The sequence below is a fragment of the Schistocerca cancellata genome, chromosome 1 (genome assembly GCF_023864275.1).
Source record: "Schistocerca cancellata isolate TAMUIC-IGC-003103 chromosome 1, iqSchCanc2.1, whole genome shotgun sequence".
In the NCBI taxonomy this organism is placed as follows: domain Eukaryota; kingdom Metazoa; phylum Arthropoda; class Insecta; order Orthoptera; family Acrididae; genus Schistocerca; species Schistocerca cancellata.
The window spans coordinates 378,476,317-378,495,125 of NC_064626.1; the positions used below are offsets into that span (position 1 = coordinate 378,476,317).

General features: G+C 38.0%; 1 protein-coding gene across 4 annotated transcripts in view; it reads right to left on the reverse strand.

Moving 5' to 3' along the window:
* Positions 1-18,809, reverse strand: part of LOC126174977 (exportin-7) — a 225,119-nt gene that overhangs the window by 130,645 nt on the left and 75,665 nt on the right. For all 4 annotated transcript variants that reach the window (XM_049921463.1, XM_049921456.1, XM_049921480.1 and 1 more), the window contains exon 6: positions 2,973-3,092. In XM_049921463.1, coding sequence (XP_049777420.1) covers positions 2,973-3,092 — 120 coding nt within the window. The remainder of the gene's footprint in view (positions 1-2,972; positions 3,093-18,809) is intronic.

Genomic DNA, 18,809 nt, shown 5'->3' on the forward strand with positions numbered 1-18,809 from the left:
CGGACATTCGCGCACAGAGTTCATCTTGTGTAAAAGGAAATTTAATTTACTTGAAAGTAACGCTTTTCAAACAACCATTCGGAATATTTTCCCGCGACAGTTGAAACCAGTCAATAGTGTGGAATTAGACACTTCGTTTCAAATGAATTGGCTGTCTCAGCAGAAAAGATTAATGAAAGTCAAATTTCTTTAACAAACCAACAAAAATAACTTCATTGTTGTGCAAGGCAATTAACGCACGACTGTCAGAAAGGTGGAAACAAAATAAAATCTGAAGCTAATATTTTAGCCTTCCATAATTATGTGAATGTATTTTAATTCACTTGATAGCTCCCAGCCACAGAAATCCGTTTTGCTTTCATTTGACGTGAGAGCAATAAACGAAGAGGAAACAGCAAAATCACTTAATGTAAACACGGGTCACGTGGAGACTACCACCTCCAAACAACAACTCAGACTGCTCTGCGCATCAGGTCCGGATCTACGGTATTTCCGAACCGGGGCAATAATAGATAGTGATGTTCCCCCTCCCTCTAGTTTTAGAGGTAGCATGTAAAAAATTTAAAAAATCGACTTTTCAAAAATATCTTCATTTTGTAGCGCACATCTTTCTGATGAGTCTGATACATAAAACATATATGATCGAGGGAACGTAAAACATTTTACTTCGTCTTAAGTACGCAGAAGTACAGTGCCACGCCTCTTCACCAGCATTCTTCCATCGCACGTCTCTGTATTTCACTCTGTGAAATTCAAACATGTAACATTTTGTAATGGGTGCCATCAAACTATATTCAGGCCAGTGGAAATTAAAATGTCCTGTGGTGCCTCTCCTGCTCCCAGTCGGCCGGTTTGACATCCTGCCCCTCTTAAAAAAATATTGCAATTAATAGTGGATGGGATTATTCATAACCGGGAGAACAAGCATTCTTGCAAGCATTCTTCAGAAAATTCGCAGTCTTTACTGCCTATTAGCTAGTAACTTGCTGTTTCAAGTGACATAAAACTAAATATAGGATATATAAAACGAGTAAAAACAAGAGACAAGCAAGACAGTACACATTTCCTCAATCCTAGCATTTTTTTCTCTCTCTAATCTTGCCACGGCTTTATATGACGTACCTTCCTTTCTGGGAAAGAATATATTACCTCATCAAAGTTTGTCAATGTTTTGCTGCATGAACAAACGAAATGTCGTTGTCTAATGCCACAAAAGCTTTTAGTACAAATAGTACCATAGACTGGTGTGGTTTCTCGATCTAATTACGTGTATTTTGCCACTGTGTGCTAGATAAAACGAAACAGGCCTTACTAATATTGCAGCAATTGTTACACACACCAAATAAACGACACTGTTTTGGCACAAATGGTAATTTTTATAACACGACAGAATATAATTCACGAAGAACCAATATCAAATGTCTATTAGGCCTACTACAAGCAAAAAGTTTTATGTTAGGAAATAGTTTCACATTTCATTCATACTCTCTAGCTTCTGAAGCATGAGATGGAAAAGTAGCAGTACGAAATTTTTATATAAATTTGGAATCGTCATATTCTTCCGTAATTTGTGAGAGTCTCCGTATCTTCTCCTTCCTCGTTCTAATTTGGAATTTCTTGTCACCACTAATTCTGTAACTATTTCTGTCAGTGTCAAAATTTATTCTCTGGTTAACTGCTGTAACCCTGCCACAATAAAAGGAGTAGTTAACCCGCATTTGTTCTCTGGTTAGGCATTATTACGTGTACATACAACGCTTTTCCGCGCTACTCCCAGAATAGAACTTTAACGGCTGCTAGCCGGGGACTGTGTAACTGGCCCTTAGTAGTGTAGCGGTCTGGCCAGAAGTGTTTTGTCAAAATTTCATTTTCTTGGATACACGGGGAAGACAATACGTAATCTTAGTTGCCTGTTATTCCTGTTAGTTGTTTATTTCCACTCTGGTAGTCTGAATCTATGGAAGTCACTAGTAATTATAACACTGATAATTTGCAAACCCAACCACATAAACAGCGTTTGTCATTCACCCTTTTGGATTTATTAGCTCAGCTCGTATAGACCCCGTCCCCTTTTGTCTACAGGAAAGTTTATTTCTAGATGCGACGGATGCTGGATGCTTTGTGAAACAAGGTTTTTTCCTCAATAATATGAATTTTTCAGCAGTTCAGAAACTAGAAATTTCATTTGAAGCATTGAACTTGTTGGCGAGATGGTTAATTTACTAGGCTAATTCAGCAAGCAATTCAGTAAGTTTCTAACTACAATGATAAACAGTGTTTCTTAACAACCAGAGGCCTCTGCATAGGAAAAACGGTGGAACTGCTATGAACTAAATATTTCTAGATTTTTTATACATAACACTGAGTTACTTGCTCTATTGTGCTACCTACCAAAATTGAGATCTACTAATTATCAATGAGTATTACGGACATCCAGACACCTATGGAAGATTGAATGCTAAAGCTTTTCAGGAGGTTTATTATTATAAACTTTAACCCAACTTACCTGGATATAAAGAGAATACTGATGCCATCTTGATTTTTTATGCATAAGGGAAGGATAAGAAACTTTAAAGGAATTACTTGGGATATGGCAAAAACGAACAAACCCTGTTGTCATAAACAAGTGGCAAGAAACACACGGTGTAATATAATGAGAGAGAAACAGGAAGGTGGGAGAAAACAAAGTGTGATATGGAGAAAAACATGGAATTAAAACTGATCGGAAAAATACATAACTATTAGTAAATACAGAGTGCCATAACTTGGTTAAGTTGAGAGGGAAAATTGAGGACATGGCAGAAGAATATGTGAACTACAGGCAAATCTCATTTGTCCTTAGCTTGAATACATGAAGATGCTGAATTTGGTGACAGCAGGCTGACATTTTTTTTTTTTTTTTCCCTGAAGAATGTTATGTTCTTCATTTATCATCATATATGAATTATTTCAGCAAGACACACCTTACATACCTGAGGATTCTGGAGTATGTGTTTCACACCATTCACAAGGTGGGTTAAAAATTTTCCTCTCTCTGTATTACTAAAGAGAGATCTCCGAACAGATGCTATCTGAACAAGACAGGACAGTGCCTGCAAAAAATTAAAACTGTGATGAATATCTAATAGTTCTAAATAAACCAATGTTTAAACAAGGACAATAATGACATATACATAAACCATAAGTCAGTCAATGAAACTTTAAGTTAAAATTTCTTTCATTATGAACTGAAACAGCTCCAAATTGATATACAGTATCTGTGTGAACATTAAATTAATGCCAGGGCAGTCACCTTAAAAAAGGGATCAGGTATTCCCACAATCCTTGGAGCAGCACTGTCTATCACATAAGCAGCAGTGACAGCTTTACTGGCGCCACGAGCTGAAGCTACACATACAAATTATTTCTCAGCTACATGTCAACAACTTTACCCTCCAACATGTTTTTGCTAATGTGAACTATAAGATTGTAGTATTTTTTATTATTTTGCATTCATTATTAACATTTTATTAATCTCTCCTGATGGATCTCAATTACATATAATTCAAAGAAAACAAAAAAGATTCATTTTACTTTACCAAAGTCAAATTGGAGCACGTACCAAGAAGAAATAAAGAAAATATACTGTTGTTGATAAATGCATAGCAATTAAATTAATGCATAATTTTTAGGCTGTAAATATCTGGCTCTAAACACAAAAGCAGGCACACAAAATTAACAGTAATGTAAATTCCTAAAATTGGAAAAACGACTGATTTTTTAAAACTTGGGAACATTGTTAGTTTACAGCAAAAAGGCTTTTTTTCCACATGACTGTCACTGATATACAATTTCAAAACGTGAAAATGAACTTCGTGGTTAATATTTTTCTTGCTGTGTGCCCCATGCAAAAAGCTAAAATAGACAATATTAACTTGGTGCATGAAGTTCATAGCATTTTTGTTTTGCATGTTGGTATTTCGGTTGTGAGGGGTTTATTTGCCGATGCCATTTGTATTTGTATTTCACTGTTACTATCTGAGTTTACATATTGTCATTTGGAGATAGTGAGTAGACCTGTGACGGTACAAAAGAGTGCCAAATGAAGAAATCTGAGCATTTCAGACACATTCCTCTGTTTGAATTCAATAGAGGGGTGACAGCAACGGAGGTGGCCGGAAACATTTGCACCTTGCATGATGATAAGACTGCGTGAAGTGATGCTATTCCCTGATAACACCTGCCCACATTCTGCTAGACCGGGGGAAAAAAAAAAAAAAAAGGAGAGAGAGAGAGAGAGAGAGAGAGAGAGACCTACCCAAGGTTGGGAAGGGAAGTTATTCCACACCCACCTTATTCACCAGATCTTGCGCCCTCAGATTTTCACCTTTTCTGCTCATTATCAAACAACCTTCAAGGAGCTTCCTTTCCAGATGAAAATGTGAGTTGAAAATATATAATGCACTCCAAACATAGCTCAACGAGTTCTTCACCTCAAAACCACGTGATTTCTTCAGTTGCAAAATCAGAAAATTGGCCCAACATTGGCAGATTGTTATAAATAGTGAAGGAGAATGTATTATTGATGACTGAAGCCTCTGTTACGTGTCTGTTGTGTTTATTAAACTTATGCAAAAATTCTATCAATTTATGCAAAAACCAACAAATATATAGTAGAGATGTTTTCTCCTGTATACTCGAAAAGGCGCATAGAAACTTGCAACTGTCAACTGAAATTTTCAATGTTATAGTTATTACTCGACTCTACCCTCACCAGAATATATTTGCACAGCCATCTTTCAGTACTTATTCAGAGAAGAAATGAGTAGCGGAAAATCAGTTTTAAATGGACTTATAACACCATTTTGGAAACTCTTAAAAACAGTATTTTTGTGGGTTCTAACAATATTCGAAAAGCTACACAAAAATAGTCAGTAATCTGGCACTTTTTTTCTGTAAGATTTTTTTGCACATAAATTCATTTTATTCATTCCCAATTGAATAATATTTTGAAATACTTATGCAAATGACGCCAGTTTTAATATGTCAACATTTTAAATAATGAATAATGTGATTTGTGTTATTAGTTAGGAAGTTTAGCAGTTTTAGTGTTGTCTCACAACAGGACCATTATATTCGTGTATGATTCCAAAACAGATGTCTCCCAATCTTGTTTTTACAAAACATGCTTGTCACTGTCGATGAAAAAAACAATTAAAAGAACTACGTCCATCAGATGAATACTCTTCTAAAACTTGTAGACATATGTTCAGCAAGAAAACTCGGGGAGCACAAGCAGAAATTGTGAACAATTCGGTGCTTGCTTTTTGTAACTCTACAGCTGAGTACACATGGCCTGTATAGTGGATTTTTATTTATCACATTGTATACATTAAGAGTTTCTGAAACAAATGTTTATCTATACATATACAAAGATTACATCCTCTCCAGCAGAATGCATAACAAATGACAATAGCTATAGGCAAATATCAAGATCTTTTGTATAGTTCAACACCTTACTTGTCACTGTAAGGAAATTTTCAACAGCACAATTGTAGGCATTTGTGGGACATGCTGATACACATGAACAACTGTCTGCTGTTCAGTACTGCAGTCACAAGATGGTGATGAAGGTTTGTCCCACTATTCTTCTATGGCCCGTTACGATGCGATTCAAGGTAGTCTAAATTTCATGAGCTTGTTCAAATCCAGGTAGCTCCTCCCGGATGCAGAGCAAGTTCAGGCTTGTGGATGAGAGTTCTGTCACCAGTAACATTCCCATTCACTGATGGTGCTGAATTCACTTTCAGCAAGAATCCTGACTGTTTTAAGAGGGGGATGTCTCACTCTTCTTTCTTCTTTTTATCCCTTGCTCCACAGGGAATACATCATTCAATACTAGAAGACTGGGGTTATCAACAATTCACATAGAAGAGCACTCTTTTGTCTGATCTCAGGAGGTGGAATGCGACTCAAGATAGGTAACAGTATCATATAAACCTACTAACAATGCACAAGGATTTGTTACATAGTACAGTTATCTTTTTCACTAATGAACTATTATACCAGACAGATGCACAGTACTCTGCTGTTGAATAAACCAATCTGAGTGCAGATACTCAAAGTGTGTTTCCTGCTGATCTCCAACTAGGGCCACAGGGCTTATTAAAGATGTTATTTCTGCTTTCAAGCTTAGCAGATGTTTATGTCAACTGTTCCTTAAAAGAAAGTGTCCTGCCTAATGTGGTCCCAAATTATTTTGGATGCACATTATGGTGAAGTTCATCTCCCTCAAAATAGACTTCAAGATGCCAATCTATCAGGTGGCAGAAACATGCAACTTCTGTTTTATTTGAGTTAGGTTGTAATCTTCATTACAGAAGCTTTGGATTAAGATGTCTATAACAGAAGGTAGGATTTCTTCACTTGTTTCAAAGGTTTTGTGTTAGACAGTCCTTGGTCAATCATCTATATAGCCTAACTTTCTGGACTATGTTGAAGGAATATTAGATCCATATAAATTAAACAAGAGAGGAGAGAGGACAGATACCTGTGATAAGATATTATTCAATACTGCTGCACAGCTAGTGTTTTTTTCTTGTAGTTTCAGTAATTGCCATTCCAGCTAACATGCTGACGACATGTACAGCACAAATCCTACCATACTAAATCAGGGGTGTAGCTATACACCTTTATTAGATGTTATTTATCATCTACTATTCCAAAGAATTTATACTGCCTTGCCAAAATTGCTGCTAGTGACATCTGATGAAAAGTAATAGCCCAAAAGTAAAAAAATCCAAGGCACTGAATATAATGAGCTCAGCCTGTTTTGTGGCCAGTGAACATGGGTACAACTCAATGTAGAAAGAGTTTCCTTAAAAAAGATGAGAGACACTCACAGCACTACCACAGCAAATTAAACAACTCACGTGGCATGTTAAGAGTTCTGTATAGGGCAACAGACAACAATGAAATCACTCAACTGAATCTGTTCAGGTGTCACACAAAGCAAAAAATTATCTCTCTCTCTATATATATGGTTTAATTGTGAAATTCATGCTTTATGAATGTTGGACTGAGCATACATCAAATCCACATGTAACAGTGTCATTTCACATGTAACAGTGTCATTTCTGCCCAGTCGCACATACTACACATGACATAACGGAAGATACCAGCATTGTTCATGAGGTTGACAAATTCTGCTAGGCAACTGCTTAAGATTTTCAATCCACACATTTCTGTCTCTGTAAAGATGTGTATACCTAAGTTTTACACTGCTTGCTTATTACACAATAAAAAACTAAGAAAATACTTTCTATGAAGCCATCTGAACCTTCTACATGGCATATCATATTTCAGCAGCTTCACAAGCACTTCACTTTTTCATAATCTTTCGTAGCCTGTTTCATATTCCACACATCCACTGAACATGTACATACTTATCCTCATACTTTCCACAGATGTTGTGAACTTCAAGTATCAATTTCAATCAGTCAACGTATGAATGTAATGTATCTTTCTGCTACATTTTAATGCAGTATTTATTCTCACATTATGATTAACAAGGGATCAATTAATTATCCAAGCTAACAAAAATTAAGTACTCCCATATTATTCTACCGAGTCTTTTACACCTTTGTGGTTATGAAACTACAATTCCACCAATCCAGCTACTTAGTGGAAAACTACCACCAATAAGTACACTTAATATTCTAACAGCCTCTCCTCTTCTGTAGTGAAACCTAAGGAAGATTCACACATTTATAGCTCTCAAATTTCTATACTCTGGGGGTTTGGGCTTCTAGGGTGTGCATATGCCGTAGTGATATTTAAAAAATTTTTAAACCATGCTCAAAGTGCTGTAATTCTGTGGTTAATTGTAGTAAAGCTGACAGCTTGGCAAGATAGTTGAAAAGCTTGCATTGCAACATATTGTGTAATTTTTATATAAGTTGGCTCATGATTTGTACTCCAAGTGTCACTCTTAAAGTTTTCTATAAATTTTCTTGTTACAATTTCTTCCAAGTTGAAGCAACTTCATTTCCTCATACAGTTGGTTTAGAAACCTCTCCTTTTGTGGTCATATTACCTAGTAACTTGTTTATTAAACCTGTAAAATTTGTCACTTTTGAGTTCATAGTTTTTGAGATTGCTGGTGGTGAAGTTGCCAGAACACAAATTTGCTGCAAAATTGATTACTGAACCTCGGTAATTCAGAAAGGCCACCTGATCCACATTTGTGCCAACTACCATTTGGAAGAGCATCTATTTCTCTCCAAAATATCACATTTGCACACATACTTTTTCCTTGAAGGTCAATTACCCGGTAAATTTTTCATGCAAGTGGCCACTGGGCTATTCCGTAGTAATATGGATATAAAAAAGAAAAATTAACTTTTAGCAAACTTAGTCCCCATTCACATAAAATCAACACTGAAAGGCTTACATCTGATTGTTTTGCTATCAACTTCTCACAGAAACTAGAATTTTTGGGAATATAGCTTGAGAATAAAACACGAGCAATGGAATTTTGCTAAAAATCAAAGAAACAAAACAATTTCCTGTTCTTATTTATTGTTGAGACGAAGTTGACGCAACAATCATTAGCAATGAGCTTTTCAACAATATGTGAAGCGTTAGTTATTTTCTCAGGTGCACAATTACATTTATTTTTACTTTACTTAGTATGTGGAAAGTGCCATATCAGCCATACACTTGCTCTATGAGGTTCTCCCGTTTCTTTACGTCGAGTGCACTTTTCGTCCATTTGGTGTTAATGCTCATCCTGGCTGTGCCCTCTGGATAATGTTTCACCATAAATTCTGAGCCTTCCTCTTCCTCTTGTTCTATGTTTTCTTTTGCAGAACGCTAGTCTAAGTAGTCTATTCACCATCACTCTTGATATATGTCCTGCCATTCAAACTTCTCTTCTTTAGCACTTCAATGAAGCTAAGGTGTCTTTATAGTTCCCTTGATTCTCCACTTTCTCTTACCTTCCATTCCATGTTATCATATACAGATCCAAAAATTTTCCTTAGTATTCTGCTTTCAAGTATTAACAATTTTTCTTCATCTTTCTTCATAAATATTAATGCCTCATATCTGTGTAATCTTTTCTTTAGAATTTTGATGAAATTAAATAGTGTTTTGTTTGCTGTCGCTAGATGTCTATTTCTGTATGTGTTCTGTCAATGGCGTCCCCTTATCTTAGTCCAGTGCACACCTTATATGCATCAAAGTTTCATCTATACACATTTTATATAATGGACATCTACCCTGACCGGCCAGAACATTATGGTCACTGACTTTTATCAATAAAAACTCATCTAGGCAATAGCAGTGTCACATGCTGAGGAATGACTGTTAGTCACACACATGGTGCATGTAGTATCAGTGAGTGTGCTGTCTGTGTGTAATATGGGGAAGGTGCACAATCTATCTGAGTCTGACCGAGGGCAGACTGTGACGGCCCAGAGGCTCGGCACGAGCATTTTGGAAACTGTACAAGTTGTCAGGTATTAGAGGAGAGCTGTGGTCAGATTCTTCAACACGTTGCGAAACCAAGGTGAAATCACGTCCAGATGTCGTGGCGTTGGATGGTCACCCCTCATTATACATGTCAGACGTCATAGGCTGGGCGGGCTGGTGAAACAGGGCAGGCGGCAAACTGTTGTGGAGCTAAAATATAACTTCAATGCTGGCCAGAGTACAAGTGTGTCTGAACATGCAGTGCACTGAACTCTCATAATGATGGGTCTACACAACCAACAACCCACGCATGTGCCAATGTTAACACCACGACATTGGCAACTATGACTAAACTGGGCATGATCATCGGAATAAGACATTGCCGCAGTGTCAAGAGTGTTGTACGGTCTGATGAATCCTGATACCTTCTTCATCATGCTGAAGAGAGGGCATGAATCTGGAACATTCACATGGGCATCCTTGAATCCAGTGGAGCTCGTGCACGCCACCATGACAGCCAAGAAGTATCATACACTGGTTGCAAGACCACATATACTCCTTTATGGCAATCATGTTTCCCAACAACAGTGTCATTTTTCAACAAGATAATGTGCTACGTCACAAGGTTAGGAGACTGATGGAGTGGTTCGGAGAACACAGTGGCTAATTCCAATTGATGTGCTGGCCCAACTCGCCTGATCTGAACCTGATCAAACACATCTGGGATGTTAGCCCATTGCCCCCTTCCCCCTGAATTTACAGAAATTAGATGACTTGTATGTGCAGATCTGGTGCCAACTCCCTTCAGTGATCTACCAAGGCCTCATTGTTTCCATGCCTTGATGCGTCACTGTTGTTATCCATGCCAAAGGCGGACATACCGGTTATTAGGTAGGTGGTCATAATGTTCTGGCTGATAAGTGTACACTGAAGTTCGACACCTTCTCTATTACTTGTCTTAGAGTTAATAAATGATTTCTTGTGGATCTATTTCTAAGGAAACCACACTGGTAGTCCCTAATTAGTTCTTCAGTTATTGGGATCAGACTGTTTAATATGTAAATTGGTAAGACTGTTTATATTAAGCCAGTATTACACTATGAACCTACTGCATTCAAGTTAGCACCATTAGAATGAAATTTTGCTAAATGTTGAAGATCTTTCTCCTGAACAAGTCTGAAACTGCCAACTTTTTCATTAGCTCTATTACATGACACTGCTGATGTGTAAGTCTTCTCCAACATCCCAAGATTATAAATTCGGAACTGCAGGCTTGTTTACAATGTCGAGTGTGAAAGGTGATATTTTTGTAAAACTGATATTTTTTCATATTGAAACTTCTGAGAGGTCTAGGTTTGTATTTATTAAGCAGTTCCTGGTTTTCTGCAGCTAGAATGAAATTAAGTTATGATTAAACAGAACTATGAACTAAAATTTTCATTATATGTCGTGCCGGTACAAGCAAATGATCATCTATGTTTACATTCTTGCACCCGTGCCTTGTTTCGACAAGCTGCTATAGATTGCACATGATGGGAGTTGCGCATGTCATGTCGTAATGACGGAAGCTATTTCACGTACTGGTATGTGCACTTTTACTGTGCCTGCGCCACTGATCTCAGTGTTCTCGTATCTTTTTCAGTTCTGCACAATAGTGTGACTGCAAAAATGCAAAATGGCTTTTACAAAAAAAATGGTTCAAATGGCTCTGAGCACTATGGGACTTAACTTCTAAGGTCATCAGTCCCATAGAACTTTGAACTACTTAAACCTAACTAACCTAAGGACATCACACACATCCATGCCCGAGGCAGGATTCGAACCTGCGACCGTAGCGGGCGCGCGGTTCCAGACTGTAGCGCCTTTAACTGCTTGGCCATCACGGCCGGCTGGCTTTTACAGTTCTCTCTCATCACAGCTGCACAACTACTCTGACTCTTGTGGCTATTCTCTCATGAAATCAAATATGCAGTACTTTCACCAATTATGGTGATACATAAACATACTGAAAGTAAAATTATATGCACATTTATGTAAAACATATAAACTCTGAATTAATTTGTTGACATACCTTATTATGTTACAGTGTGTCTCGAGATCTTTCCTTGCTGTGTGTCTCAATAAACAGGCTTATACTTTCTTTTTTTCCATTCCTTTTCTATTATAAGGAGCTATCATTTGATATAGAGCTTTCTCAACAGCAAAATGAGAAGCCAATTTTCATTTGTTTTATTGTCATATTTATAAAAAATTATTCACTGAAAAATGTGTCAAATATCTTACACAATAACCAAAAGAGGACTCAAGAGCTCACATATATCTCTTCCGCTGACCACAGGTGAAAACAGTAACATGCGGAAAGCCCATTTGCAATGCTGTGTTTTTCACATGCGCATACGCACCTCCTCCACAGCACTCATGTGGATCCAGGGCAGAATAGAACAGCACCTGTTTCTCCATAGTGGATAAACCATCTGCTAAAATAGTAGCTTCACCTATTCTGCCATTAGGTGGCATGCCATCTACACTTTACTTGTAGGTATGTCATGTAATACTGGCTTTAAGCACAGTAGTTCTAATTTCAGTTGTAGTCCTCCATTCTTTAATAATTAAATATCTGTCTAATCTTCATCACAAGCCTTCTCATTCTTTAATTTCTTTATTTTTTGCTGTATTTCATTTACTGATGAGATGGTACCTGTACATCAACTGTATCACGTTTTTCAAATTTAATGTAAAACTGTGGATCATTGAAGTTGGATAGATGTCACTCTTGTTGGTCACTACACACTGTTCACTGTTCTCGAGTCATTTTGGCCTGAATGTACAATTTGTCTCCATTATAAACCCTCTGCTGACAAAATTTTGATCTCTGCAATGATTAAGCTGTAATCCATTTGATAATAAGAATCATCACAATTGCAAAAATCTGAGCCAAATTTAAGAAACCCTCATGAATCAGCAAGTATGGTTCGTCAAATGGGCAAAAATTGTGTTTAAACTGTCAAATAGAACACCATATTATATTTGCTGCTGTTACAGCTTTGGTTTCATCTAATGGAGGTGGAAAAATAAGAATTTTTCAAATCAGTTTTTGAATTCTCTTGGAGCTTCCTCTCTTTAAATTCTAACGGCCATTAAGATGCAATTTAAAAGGCTACATCAAACACACAGCTTTTAATGCACAAAAGTTAATAAGTAGCCAAGTGGCATATGCTAGTGGCTACCATCCTGGTGAGCTGCAACAGCCAGAAGGTTCAAGTCAACAGGAACTGTTCTGATTATACTTGGCTATTGTCAGACTTAAAAGAAAAATGCACAAATCTTGTCAAGCTGAGAAAATTCAGAGTTTCACACCAGCACCAAGGTGCTGACTCATTAAAAAGCCTTTGCAGAACTGTGTCTCTGAGAGAATAGTTGAAACAGAAAGTTTAAAATTGAAAAGGGCCTGCTGTAGCACCAAGCGAAAAGCACGTGAAGTTCTTTCTGATGGAGTTAAAACACACAAGTACTTGAATTTTTTGATGATGATGATGAATTTAGTAGGATCTGCCTTAGCATGAAGACTTGTGTTTCTGTCTGAACTGATGGAATAAAAGTTCAGAAACATAAGTGCCCGTTGCAAAGCAATTTCAAAGAAATGTTCATTTTTATTGAAATGAGCCTGCCAATAAATTGGCTTTTCTAAATTATGTGATCTCACGTCAAAATGGTGGGTCAATGTTTGTTACTCAGGTGTGTGTGTGTGTGTGTGTGTGTGTGTGTGTGTGTGTGTGTGTGTGTGTGTGTGTGTGAGAGAGAGAGAGAGAGAGAGAGAGAGAGAGAGAGAGAGAGTGGGGGGGTGGTTGGGGAGGGGGGGGGGGGGCATACAATAGATTAGGAACTGATGCTTGCCATAACATCACTGACAAGGACTATAAATTTTTGATGGGTTTGACAGTTTGCAATGTTTGTTGTTGTTGTGGTCTTCAGTCCTGAGACTGGTTTGATGCAGCTCTCCATGCTACTCTATCCTGTGCAAGCTTCTTCATCTCCCAGTATCTACTGCAACCTACATCCTTCTGAATCTGCTTAGTGTATTCATCTCTTGGTCTCCCTCTACGATTTTTACCCTCCACACTGCCCTCCAATGCTAAATTTGTGATCCCTTGATGCCTCAAAACATGTCCTACCAACCGATCCCTTCTTCTAGTCAAGTTGTGCCACAAACTTCTCTCCTCCCCAATCCTATTCAATACCTCCTCATTAGTTACGTGATCTACCCACCTTATCTTCAGCATTCTTCTGTAGCACCACATTTCGAAAGCTTCTATTCTCTTCTTGTCCAAACTAGTTATCGTCCATGTTTCACTTCCATACATGGCTACACTCCATACAAATACTTTCAGAAACGACTTCCTGACACTTAAATCTATACTCGATGTTAACAAATTTCTCTTCTTCAGAAACGCTTTCCTTGCCATTGCCAGTCTACATTTTATATCCTCTCTACTTCGACCATCATCGGTTATTTTACTCCCCAAATAGCAAAACTCCTTTACTACTTTAAGTGTCTCATTTCCTAATCTAATTCCCTCAGCATCACCCGACTTAATTTGACTACATTCCATTATCCTCGTTTTGCTTTTGTTGATGTTCATCTTATATCCTCCTTTCAAGACACTGTCCATTCCGTTCAACTGCTCTTCCAAGTCCTTTGCTGTCTCTGACAGAATTACAATGTCATCAGCGAACCTCAAAGTTTTTACTTCTTCTCCATTAATTTTAATACCTACTCCAAATTTTTCTTTTGTTTCCTTTACTGCTTGCTCAATATACAGATTGAATAACATCGGGGAGAGGCTACAACCCTGTCTTACTCCTTTCCCAACCACTGCTTCCCTTTCATGCCCCTCGACTCTTATAACTGCCATCTGGTTTCTGTACAAACTGTAAATAGCCTTTCGCTCCCTGTATTTTACCCCTGCCACCTTCAGAATTTGAAAGAGAGTATTCCAGTTAACATTGTCAAAAGCTTTCTCTAAGTCTACAAATGCTAGAAACGTAGGTTTGCCTTTTCTTAATCTTTCTTCTAAGATAAGTCGTAAGGTCAGTATTGCCTCACGTGTTCCAACATTTCTACGGAATCCAAACTGATCTTCCCCGAGGTCGGCTTCTACCAGTTTTTCCATTCGTCTGTAAAGAATTCGCGTTAGTATTTTGCAGCTGTGACTTATTAAACTGATAGTTCGGTAATTTTCACATCTGTCAACACCTGCTTTCTTTGGGATTGGAATTATTATATTCTTCTTGAAGTCTGAGGGTATTTCGCCTGTCTCATACATCGTGCTCACCAGATGGTAGAGTTTTGTCATGACTGGCTCTCCCGAGGCCATCAGTAGTTCAAATGGAATGTTGTCTACTCCCGGGGCCTTGTTTCGACTCAGGTCTTTCAGTGCTCTGTCAAACTCTTCACGCAGTATCTTATCTCCCATTTCGTCTTCATCTACATCCTCTTCCATTTCCATAATATTGTCCTCAAGTACATCGCCCTTGTATAAACCCTCTATATACTCCTTCCACCTTTCTGCTTTCCCTTCTTTGCTTAGAACTGGGTTTCCATCTGAGCTCTTGATGTTCATACAAGTGGTTCTCTTATCTCCAAAGGTGTCTTTAATTTTCCTGTAGGCAGTATCTATCTTACCCCTAGTGAGATAAGCCTCTACATCCTTACATTTGTCCTCTAGCCATCCCTGCTTAGCTATTTTGCAGTTCCTGTCGATATCATTTTTGAGACGTCTGTATTCCTTTTTGCCTGCTTCATTTACTGCATTTTTGTATTTTCTCCTTTCATCAATTAAATTCAATAATTCTTCTGTTACCCAAGGATTTCTATTAGCCCTCGTCTTTTTACCTAATTGATTGTCTGCTGCCTTCACTACTTCATCCCTCAGAGCTACCCATTCTTCTTCTACTGTATTTCTTTCCCCCATTCCTGTCAATTGTTCCCTTATGCTCTCCCTGAAACTCTCTACAACCTCTGGTTCTTTCAGTTTATCCAGGTCCCATCTCCTTAAATTCCCACCTTTTTGCAGTTTCTTCAGTTTCAATCTGCAGTTCATAACCAATAGATTGTGGTCAGAATCCACATCTGCCCCAGGAAATGTCTTACAATTTAAAACCTGGTTCCTAAATCTCTGTCTCTCCTCTAGCCATCCCTGCTTAGCTATTTTGCAGTTCCTGTCGATATCATTTTTGAGACGTCTGTATTCCTTTTTGCCTGCTTCATTTACTGCATTTTTGTATTTTCTCCTTTCATCAATTAAATTCAATATTTCTTCTGTTACCCAAGGATTTCTATTAGCCCTCGTCTTTTTACCTAATTGATCGTCTGCTGCCTTCACTACTTCATCCCTCAGAGCTACCCATTCTTCTTCTACTGTATTTCTTTCCCCCATTCCTGTCAATTGTTCCCTTATGCTCTCCCTGAAACTCTCTACAACCTCTGGTTCTTTCAGTTTATCCAGGTCCCATCTCCTTAAATTCCCACCTTTTTGCAGTTTCTTCAGTTTCAATCTGCAGTTCATAACCAATAGATTGTGGTCAGAATCCACATCTGCCCCAGGAAATGTCTTACAATTTAAAACCTGGTTCCTAAATCTCTGTCTTACCATTATATAATCTATCTGATACCTACTAGTATCTCCAGGATTCTTCCAGGTATACAACCTTCTTTTATGATTCTTGAACCAAGTGTTGGCTATGATTAAGTTATGCTCTGTGCAAAATTCTACAAGGCGGCTTCCTCTTTCATTCCTTCCCCCCAATCCATATTCACCGACTATGTTTCCTTCTCTCCCTTTTCGTACTGACGAATTCCAGTCACCCATGACTATTAAATTTTCGTCTCCTTTCACTACCTGAATAATTTCTTTTATCTCGTCATACATTTCATCTATTTCTTCATCATCTGCAGAGGTAGTTGGCATATAAACTTGTACTACTGTAGTAGGCATGGGCTTTGTGTCTATCTTGGCCACAATAATGCGTTCACTATGCTATTTGTAGTAGCTAACCCGCACTCCTATTTTTTTATTCATTATTAAACCTACTATTGCATTACCACTATTTGATTTTGTATTTATAAACCTGTAATCACCTGACCAAAAGTCTTGTTCCTCCTCCCACTATATCTAACTTTAACCTATCCATTTCCCTTTTTAAATTTTCTAACCTACCTGCCCGATTAAGGGATCTGACATTCCACGCTCCGATCCGTAGAACGCCAGTTTTCTTTCTCCTGATAACGACGTCCTCCTGAGTAGTCCCCGCCCGGAGATCCGAATGGGGGACTATTTTACCTCCAGAATATTTTACCCAAGAGGACGCCATCATCATTTAATCATATAGTAGAGCTGCATGTCCTCGGGAAAAATTACGGCTGTAGTTTCCCTTGCTTTCAGCCGTTCGCAGTACCAGCACAGCAAGGCCGTTTTGGTTAATGTTACAAGGCCAGATCAGTCAATCATCCAGACTGTTGCCCCTGCAACTACTGAAAAGGCTGCTGCCCCTCTTCAGGAACCACATGTTTGTCTGGCCTCTCAACAGATACCCCTCCGTTGTGGTTGCACCCACGGTACGGCCATCTGTATCGCTGAGGCACGCAAGCCTCCCCATCAGCGGCAAGGTCCATGGTTCATGGGGGGGCAATACTGTACTGAATCAAAAGCTCTCATGCAAGATTTGCCCTGAGAGAAAATAACTCATATTCCTCTGATCTGTGCAAGAACACTGGCCCTGAAAAAACTGTGGAGTACTAACAGTGGACAGGTTGTGCATCACTTGAAACTAAGCTATTGGTGGTAGATTGATTTTGTCACAGACATGGCATCAAAAACATCTGACTGGAATGTATCACCACTTTGTTCCAAAAAATCAGACACAATATCTCAAAACAGAGAAGTAAAACCTTAATAAGCCTCATGAAGTAACTGCATTGCTTCATTTTGCAGAGAATCAGTCCTTTGTTGACCTGAATGCTGTCCAAGATTTTCACTGGGAAACATTTAACCCATGACACCCCGTATCTGCATATTTCTTTGAAAATTAGTAAAGACCATGCAAAAGTTTTTGTGTAATTAGTGACAGCCTTAAACATGACACAGTTGCAGTTCAAGTCTTTTTGACAAAACTTGCAGGCTTACTGATACAAAAAGTGGGAAACCTGCAGAAAATCGTACTTCAGTGACAGGTTGGCAATCCAGTACAAGAATTCCACTGGAACCATCAATCTTTGCTACCACCTCAAAGATTTTGGTGTAAATGCTGAGTGAAACGTTATTGCAACAAATCAATGACTGACTGCACGAGCTAGTTGACAGGGCACAAAGGAAAATCAAATCCTCATTCCTTTGAATTTACACACACTCTGTGAGCAGAACTTGAACTCTAGAGCAAATTACCAGCTTAAAAGTTGCCAGTGGACTACTACTCAACTGTAGCCAGAATACCTCAATCAACTGATAAGGCCCCAGAATCAATGGTTTCAACACTGCAACCATGGCAGTATGTCACATGCATGTATGACACCTAGAAGACTGTAGCTCACTGCAATTATTTGTGTAATACAATGTGGAACTTTGCTTAAATATAAATTAGATTTATCAGATTGATCTAAAGGGAGACACTGGAAGTAAACGAAATTCATCATTAATAGCCCTCAGTTTGTCAACTACATGAAAATATGGCAGAACTATGTACCCATAACGAAAGAATCCTGCTGAAAATGGGGCAATGAAATTCTTGTTTTCTAACAAAATCTTCAAAATTACATATAACAGACTCATGTTTTACTTTTAAGTGGAACAACCAGATCACAAATACAGTGAATATATAAATGCATCTCCTATGACATTTTAGAACATGAAAGAGGAAAGTCTGGCACAGGCAACTAGCTTGGCAACTATCTGTTGCAACTGAAAGAAACTGAGGAGTTAACTCTGTCTTTAGTGGGATTCAAATTACAATATTTTATAAAATATGTTATTGCCATACTATTTCATTGGGTCACATATGTAGCTAGCTATTCAAAAGTTACAGTGCACCAGTTTCTGCCTGCTTATTTTGTTTTTATTTGACACTGGACATTTTGGAGATGGTAATTGTGGAGACTAATAGCCACAGCTGCTGTATCATCTGATGGCACTATTTTTCAAATAAAATATTATGTTGGACTTCAGTCATAATATATTTTGTTTACTTCCATGATATTTAGCGTGTCTAAGTTATGTGCTAGTCCTACATTATTATACACAAGGCACAACATTTAGTTTTTCACACCAATGGTTACATTAAAGGAAATATATTTATTGCAGCTT